Here is a 9,637-nt window from a genome sequence, read left to right as displayed (position 1 = left end):
CTCTGGGCCTGGACAGTACCTGAACCTGAATTTTCTATATCAGTACCCACCCCTATTTACGATGTTATGTACGGGGAGTTTCATTCCTCGATATCAATTATGAACAACATATACTCCACCACAATTTCGCTCTGAACATGAAATATAGTAGAACTTTATTGCTCGACATTTGTACATGGTACAAAGTATGGCAACGACTGTTACACAAAGTACAAAATAGGTGTAGAGAATAAGACTTAATATCCTAATTAACGTAACAAGAAGGGCTGACACATTAGTCTTTGATATAGTGTTACAATCGAGTTGGGCTATACATGAGGTTCATTACTCTTTCTAATAACAAAGCAGTCTTTGATATATTTGCCTATCTTTGTATTATGGGAGTTATGGCATCCAAAGATATATACAAATCTGTCTGTAGCATCGAGTCTCTTGAAATCTGCTGTACTGGATTCGAGAAATGTAAATAGCTCATTACGTAAAATAGCGTATCTAGAGCATTCCATTAAAAAGTGAAATTCATCTTCAATATGCTTTGGACAGAAAGGACAGAACCTTTGGTCAGGGGCTATATTGTAACATCTACCTGTTTCAATATTCAATTTATGGCTGCTGATTCTTAACTGAGTAATCGCTTTTCGAATTGCAAAATTATTTATATCATAAAGGTATGTTTCTTGTTCATAACATTCTTTTGACTTGCTAAGAAAAGACATCTTTGAATTGTTTTCAATAGAATTAAACCACTTTTGTATATATGTATCTTGTAGCCGGAGGCGTAGTTGGTTGACAATATAATCTATATTATAAGCCTGAGGTTTCATCCATATGTGTCCAAAGCCATGGTAACAGAGGATGTCTTTAACATGATTAATCCAGTCTTGATTATCAGTTAGTACAGTGTTGTATGCATCGCGAAGCAGAGAGTCCTCAGGTAAGTTTACCAAACGGTGCCAGTATTTAATGAGCTGAATTCTAGCAGGTATTATAATAGGAAAAGTTCCTAACTCTCCTCGCAAGCCGTCATTAGATGATTTTGAATGAACACCAAGTAGAAATTTCTGAAAACGTGTGTCAAGTATGTCAAATTCCGGTATATCTAAAGGGAGGCGTGTGTTATCGGTTGAAAAGCCATCCTTTTCTATATCAAGCCCAGACGTATGTCCTAAGAACATGTCTTTGTCTGGTCTTTTCTCAAAATTAATGATATAAGAATGAGTTGCATCAGTGCAAGTGCTCTTTCGAATCGACATGTGTGATTGTTTTCGCGATCTAATATTTCAATAAGCAATGCGGGGGATAGCAAGGCTTGTATGCTACGTGCAATCGCGATCGAGGCTTTACATGGATTTATCTTCGTGAAAAGAAGTGTTTGCTGTAGCCTGATTAAATCTCGCTTATAGCAGCCCGCCAAACATCCGCCGGCCCCCTAGGGGATGGGCCAGTTACAGCCCTGGACAGCGGAGTTTGTGTTACAGACTATGTTTGCTGGTATACGACAAATATGTTGAGAGTGCGGTGACTGTAACCTCTAAAAAAAAGAACATTTGGGTCTATCACAGCAAGCCTGTTTTCTGTTAACTTGGTTTACTCCTCGTATTTCTTGCGAAAATCAGAGAACCAATAGATCAAATTGTTGTAGCCTCACCATATGAAAATAACGACAGCGCGTGAGTAGGATTTTCATAATTCCGTGTTCCTTATACCCCTGTCACATTGCACATTGCGCGAAAATTGATCGGACGATGAGTCTGCGTTAATCGCCGGAGCCTCGCTTACAATAATAACTTTATTGCACAACAATTGTACAATGTGTATGGCATATATGTGACAGGGACGGTTTCCAGGTGAAAAATGCGCGCAACCCTCTGTCGATCTTAAATATGGCAGACCTTCCATCTATACGCCCGAAGATCGTGGATAATGTGACAGGGGTATTAACAACGTTGTCGAAGTGATTGACAATGTAGACCATAGCGAGAAATCAAAAGAAAAATACATAAAGGAATATGATGTAAGTGCTCTTTCACACTTCCAAGCGACAGAAGTTCTGGGTAATATTTCAAAGGTGGAGGCCCCTGAGCCATAAGGACAAAGGATACTAATGGACATATGTATAGGTGATTATAAATGTAAAAATAGGCAAGTTCAGGGTGTCAGTATGTACACCGCTATCTCAAGCGACCCAAAAGTCTGATTTGAAAAGAATTCTGATCGGCAAAAGTTCTTGCAGTTTTTATCGCATGACGTCAACTTAGGGACTGGACTGACCACTTCAAATTAGGGGTCTGCACGGGCTTAAAAGTGGAACGAAACCTTCTTTTTACCAAATCTGAATATCTGCACCCTGCACTGTCTCATCAATGTGAAATGTCTCTTGCACTTTCCATGAAAAGGGCTGCTACAAGTCTGGAATAGACTTGAACTGGGCCTTCTATGGTTGCGTGAATAAGTGGTCACTGTCCATAAAAAACATGTCGGAAAATTGTTACGCAAATCGAGACAAGAACTGTTTACAAGTTAAGAGCTTTCACCTTTGACATATTACCCACAAATTCCTCTCGCCGCGCGTGGGGACTCGGACGTGTGAAAGACCTTAGGATATAGGAGAATTCTTTTTACACAACCAGCAGGTACTTACATTGCTTACGTTTCGATGTCTCTCAGACACCTTCGTCAGAGCTTCTAACTGGAGTTCTGCTTCTCACCGCTATATGTAGCCAATGTAGGTGGCGCTTTTGCGGAGATGAGAAAACAATCCCAAACGTGGCTAAGCAGAACTCCATTTAGAAGCTCTGACGAAGGTGTCTGAGAGACATCGAAACGTAAGCAATGTAAGTACCTGCTGGTTGTGTAAAAAGAATTCTCCTATATCCTATTCTATACCAACCTGATGAAACTATTTTCGGAGGTGAAAGACCTTATTGTATGCACTGTTACAGGATACATGTGTTGGGACACCAAACGGTACAAGACGATGCTACGCCGGTCATTCCGTGGTCTTGCCATCACTATTGCAGTAGCAGCCTTGCTGGGTGCGGTAGCTTGCTTTGTCATGTATGTCATCGACGTATCAGGGCAGAGAGCTGAAATGCATTCGGTCAGTTACTAACGCTAGTTCACCTTTATCCACAAGATAACCTATATCCGTTGTTTTGAAAACGGTATTTTTTTGGGATTTCAAGTCAACGGATGGTGGTTTTAAATTGCAATGTTTTCAAAATATTGCAGACGACTAAAGGACAAGACGCTGCCACTATCCAGACGACTAAAGGACAAGACGCTACCGCTATCCAGACGACTAAAGGACAAGACGCTACCACTGTCCAGACGACTAGAGGACAAGACGCTACCACTGTCCAGACGACTAGAGGACAAGACGCTACCGCTATCCAGTCGACTAAAGGACAAGACGCTACCACTGTCCAGACGACTAGAGGACAAGACGCTACCACTGTCCAGACGACTAGAGGACAAGACGCTACCACTGTCCAGACGACTAGAGGACAAGACGCTACCACTGTCCAGACGACTAGAGGACAAGACGCTACCACTGTCCAGATGACTAAAGGACAAGACGCTGCCACTGTTCAGGCGACTAAAGGACAAGACGCTGCCACTGTTCAGGCGACTAAAGGACAAGACGCTACCACCATCAATGGTTTGTATATCTGTTTATCCAATTTTGACAGGAAAACAAAATTCTCGAGAAGTCTATTCTTATATAGATTACCTGGATCGCTATCAAATGTACCAATCAATTCTGTGGAGCACGTTATTACAGGTAGGGTCCAGGGCCAGATGAGCATGGCAAATATGTCAGTCGCGCGTCCTCACATCATTCTATACCGCTCACATGGGTCCTATTGGACCATGAAATTCATAAAATGTGTGCAAATCTTCCCACAATGCTGCCTAAGTATAACCATCCGATTAATAACCATTTCACTGAGATATGATTGATTAAGATATTTTGGACATGCACAAAACTATCATTCGTACGCAGTTTGGTGGCCAAAACGTTATGGATGCGCAATACAGTGGTCCCACGTCGGTCGATTGCGCTATGAAGACGCTACATGTTTGCGCTTTATACGCGGATATCGCGGTATTGCGAGTAAATAGCGTACTTACGGCGCAGACACAACGCACCATGAGCGACCGTATAACGAATTCACACATAGATCACGATTTAGTACCGTGCGTTCTGCGATCGGTTTGCGCATACTACGCGTACTGATAGCGTGATCGACGCACAATCCAGATTTGGAATAAATACGAAGGTGCATCTGAGTCCAGACAAAAAAAATCATCTCAAGATGGCAGATCCAGGCCAGGACCGACGAATTTGTACCGGGGGCATGCAGAGATGGTCACAACTTGCAGGACACCATGAATGTAACTGGTACCAACAGAGCCTCCAGGGAAGGGATCCGGAAGATGTAAAGGAACCTGCTGAAGCACTGGGTCAATTTGTGTAACACATGTACACGTGTCATTTTGTGAAACAGATATTTGACTTTATTTGCTGATGATAGTACTTTTTTGTGTGTAGAACCACATGATGTAAAGGTGCAATATAGAGCCATATTACAACTTTGAAAGAGGGCGTAAGGTTTCATAATTGTTTAATTTACGTGTTTGATAAAGATCTTGAATACGTTTTGTGGTGTGTATGAGTGTGATTCTTATAGAAGTTGAAGTACTAAGATGATAGGGGAAACCATTAAGGACAAAGTGAAAACAAACACAATCTTAACAGTGCATATATCTTTTAAGGTAAATGATGGCCCACATTACTGTAAAAGTTGTGTCACTGCTTCACTGCTTCGCAAATGAATAAAAAACGCTTCACTGTCTTCTTATCAATGTTCTACTTGCACTACCTGTAAACAAAAGTATACATAGTACAAAGTGTTCCTCTAACAAAAATACTCTATTGGCAATGCTCGCAAACAAAAGTATATGTAACAGAAAGTGTTTCTCTGACACACCTGAAATGCGTTCGGAATGCAGTTAGCACCAGGTGCGTCAGGCATGCGGTCGGTAGACGTTGTGTGCGTCCGGAATACGCCCAACATACGTACCCTATATGCATCTATTCGCAATACGGAAAATTCTGTTGCGCATTTCAGATGCAATCATACGCACCTCATGCGAAATGGAAACGCTGAAGTCGTAATTCAAACGCCAGATGGGCTCGACGCACAATTTGATTTATTCCAGAAAAATTCCAAATGTTGAGCGTTCGGCCGCGTATTGACATAATTTCATGCGGAAATCATGCGCACTTGAAAATATACGCAGGTGTGACCCCACCTTAAAGGTGGGTTTACACCTGCGTATATTTTCATGCCGCATGAGTTACGTTTTGACATTTTTCGACATTTTGACTAATTTCTTCAATACGCGGCCGCACGCACAAGTCGCACCTCTATCGCATCTGAATCGTCTTTAGAAAGTTTCACGTACTCAGGCAAACGAAAATATACGCCCAGTTCGTCTGATAGTTTTGGACATGCACAAAACTATCATTCGTACGCAGTTTGGTGGCCAAAACGTTATGGATGCGCAATACAGTGGTCCCACGTCGGTCGATTGCGCTATGAAGACGCTACATGTTTGCGCTTTACACGCAGTAATACGCGGAAATCGCGGTAATGCGAGTACATAGCGTTCTTACAGCGCAGACACAACGCACCATGAGCGACCGTATAACGAATGCACACATAGATCACGATTTAGTACCGTGCGTTCTGCGATCGCTTTGCGCATACTACGCGTACTGATAGCGTGATCGACGCACACTCCAGATTTGGAATACATACGAAGGTGTATCTGACTCCAGACAAAAAAAATCATCTCAAGATGTATATAACTTTATTGCACAACAATTGTACGAGGTACAAAGTATGGCATCTACATAACTACAGTGCTTATAGCACTGTAGTTATGTAGATGCCATATCTTTGTACCTCTTAACTTTAGTTAAGGCTTATCTAACTAATACAGGAGTTGTATTATGGGATAAGTTTCTTACAATCATTGGAGGCTTTTACAATCATTTGGGGAATTTCTAATGTCTAAACCTTCTTTGATATATTTTCCTATATCTGCCATGCAGGGATTGTCACATGTCATTATGTATTTGAATTTGCACTTCAGGTCCATTTGGATAAATCCTTGTGTACAAAATGACAGCCTTCTGTATAGAGAATTGCGTATATCGGAATATTTGGGACATACAACCATAAAGTAATATTCGTCTTCTATTAGCTCTAGACAGAATGGACAAACCCTCTGGTCGATAGGGATTTTTTGGAATCTTCCGGTTGATGATGTCAGATCCAGGCCAGGACTGACGAATTTGTACCGGGGGCATGGAGAGATGGTCACAACTTGCAGGACACCATGAATGTAACTGGTCCCAACAGAGCCTCCAGGGACGGGAAGATGCAGAGGAACCTGCTCAAGCACCGGGTCAATTTGTGTGACACACGTGCCATTTTGTGTAACAGATATTTGACTTAATGCTGATAATGGCACTTTTTTGTGTGTGTGTAGAACCACATGATATAAAAGTGCAATATAGAGCCATATTACAACTTTGAAAGAGGGCGTAAGGTTTCATAATTGTTTAATTTACGTGTTTGATAAAGATCTTGAATACGTTTTGTGGTGTGTATGAGTGTGATTTTTATAGTAGTTGAAATACTAAGATGATAGGGAAAATCTTTAAGGACAAAGTGAAAACAAACACAATCTTAACAGTGCACATCATTTCTTAAGGTAAATGATGGCCCACATTACTGTAAAAGCACAGTGTCACTGCTTCACTGCTTCGCAAATGAATAAGAAAACCTCTTCACTGTTGACTTGTCAACGTTCTACTTGCACTGCCTATAAACAAAAGCATACGTAGTACAAAGTGATCCTCTAACAAAAAAACTCTATTGGCAATGCTCGCAAACAAAAGTATATGTAACAGAAACTGTTCCTCTGACACACCTGAAATGCGTTTGGAATGCAGTTAGCACCAGGTGCGTCAGGCATGCGGTCGGTAGACGTTGTGTGCGTCCCTACGCCCAACATACGTACCCCATACGAATCTATTCGCAGTACTGAAAATTCTGTTGCGCATTTCAGTTGCAATCATACGCATCTTATGCGAAATGAAAACGCTGAAGTCGTAATTCAAACGCCAGATGGGCTCGACGTACAATTTAATTTATTCAAAAAAAAAATCCAAATGTTGGGCGTTCGGCTGCGTATTGACAAAATTTCATTCGGAACTCACGCGCACTTGAAAATATACGCAGGTGTAAACCCACCTTAAAGCCGTGGTCACAAAGCGCGTAGTGCATCGTACGATGAGGTCATAAGAGCGTACCTGCGTCAATCATAGTAAATCGGGGAGCGTCCTATGACGAAAAATAGAGCTGAAATGGATTTTGAACATGTTCAAAATTTCGCTATCGTCGTAAGATTTTATTTGCCCCCATAGCAGACTTTATTACGGCAATTTTTGTCTACTGATGAGGTTATAGATTTATGAATTTTTGGCATGTTGTGATGGTTTCAGTTTTCCCTGATATTGTCGATATTGACGAAAAGGGGAAATATATCAGTCGCAACTGCCACAGTCGCAACCAGAGAATAGCGCGCCCCGCACAGGTGATGCAGACAATTGTTTGATCGCTTCGTGCACGTGAGTTTATAATTAGATTAAATCTCAGCTCTCGTCGGTCTTGGGTCAGTTTACCATAATCGTAATAACCATGGGGACAACTCGAACATAAAGGCAGGCCCTATGAGTCGGAAATATATATGATATAATGATTTTTGTATGATGGCATCTTTTTGTTGATAGCATATCATGATACGATCTTCGAAAGAGCCTGACACGTCAGCCGACAAGCAGGCCGAGATAACCATACCAGTACTCACGCTTGATTTGAACTTTTGCTTGTAATACTCTTGTTGTCATGGTCTTTTTAAATTTATTTTTACAGTTAAAGATATCATAGGAAGGTATTCAACAGCGGAATATGTCATCGCAAGAAATCGTACGCGCTTTGTGCCCGGGGCTTAAGATATCGTTGTAAGGCGTACCTTAAATTATCGTCATCAGGTATACGATATCGCAATTCAGACGATTTTTAACACGGTATCGTATGGCATCATTTCCGTGTCAAAATTTCGTATGAAAAAGGTACCTTGAATAATAGAAACAAAACGTAAATGCATCTATGATGCTTCAATTATACCACCAAAAAAAACCCGGAAGGACAAAAGTTGGCCTAATGGACGATTCCTAACGTCCCTTAATTCATCTTTATAATTTTCGTGTCAAAATATCGCATTAAGATGCGTACCATAAACAAGCCTACAAACGTGCACAGTATTGCAATAGGGATACACAGACAAACTGCCTAAAATATAAGTTTCTTGACTAAGTTATCAAATTTCACAACCCCTTGACATTTGTCAGGGTACAGATAAATCATTTGCTGTGGAGAACGATGAACAAAGAATGAACTAAACTGAGAACGAAAGCAAAATTATAAGGAGTCTAAAAGCAAAGGGTCTCTAGCCATGGTTGTCTTTTTCGTGTTCATATATGACTAATGATGATGATGATGATATGACTAATCGTTACTTACTGCATTATTTCTTGATAGTTCCTAAGAAGTGGCGTGAAGACAACCAGTGCGGAGAGGGCTACCCTGCTGCAGACGGTAACCCTGCTGAATGCGACCCTGACGGTATTTACCCATGCTGCTCCCCGTTCAACTGGTGCGGCAACACTGCAGCACACTGCGACTGTCCGGACTGTGTCGACTACAGGAACACAGGTACTTTACTGGAACATGCAAAAGATCGCTTTGTTATCAGCAAAGATTAAGACATTGAATGTACATGCCAGAACGATACCTATGGCATCATTTCCGTCGCCAAGGTGACGGAACATGGAGCAACCCTACTACAACATGCATGCGTAAGAAGACTTACTAGTTCCTATATGCCTGCAATGTCGATGGAATTGTGGTATGCAAATAGTAAATATAGTCTCAGAAAGAAGCTGCATGGCGTTTCCCTCTTCAATGTGTAATTGAGCACAGATTAAAAGACGTTGTTTTGTGCATGGTCAGAAGACAAATAGTACATCTTCCCACAATAAAAGGTTCTTCAACATTTGATCAAGAGGGGCATAACTATGTTGGAGTGAGAAGGGGGTGTACGTACCGTATGACTTGTCACGTTACAGCATACATATTTGGTTCAATGTTGCTATGATATGCCATATTGCGGGAGACCGTAGCACGCTATCGTGACGATATCGTAACGTCCCTGTTGAAACACCGTACACGAATTTTCGCTTGTTTAAGGTACCCTTTTCCAAAACGTTATTTTGACACGGATATTGTAAAGCTGTGCAAAGGGGACGTATGGGCATCGTTCAAAAGGCCCCTTCATGCCTACCGAAACGACGTTTTGTTCAAAGCATCCTATGGAATCATTTCCGTGTCACAATTTCCTAACGAAAAACGTTCCCTAAAGACGCGAAAACAGACGATACTCCTTCTACGACTCGTCCACCCCAAGATACTTACCGTAGCCGCCAAGGAGCCTTTTG

General features: G+C 41.5%; 1 protein-coding gene across 1 annotated transcript in view; it reads left to right on the top strand.

Moving 5' to 3' along the window:
- Window positions 1–3,561: 3,561 nt before the first annotated feature.
- The window catches only part of LOC118432827, a 36,836-nt gene continuing 30,760 nt past the window's right edge, over window positions 3,562–9,637 (top strand). Inside the window, exons 1-2 of the mRNA XM_035844447.1 lie at window positions 3,562–3,661; window positions 8,682–8,855. Of these exons, the coding sequence (XP_035700340.1) occupies window positions 3,562–3,661; window positions 8,682–8,855 (274 nt within the window). The remainder of the gene's footprint in view (window positions 3,662–8,681; window positions 8,856–9,637) is intronic.

Source organism: Branchiostoma floridae, chromosome 16, assembly GCF_000003815.2.
Source record: "Branchiostoma floridae strain S238N-H82 chromosome 16, Bfl_VNyyK, whole genome shotgun sequence".
NCBI lineage: Eukaryota > Metazoa > Chordata > Leptocardii > Amphioxiformes > Branchiostomatidae > Branchiostoma > Branchiostoma floridae.
Note: the sequence above shows the minus strand (reverse complement) of the source record. Positions and strands in the feature narration are given on the sequence as shown.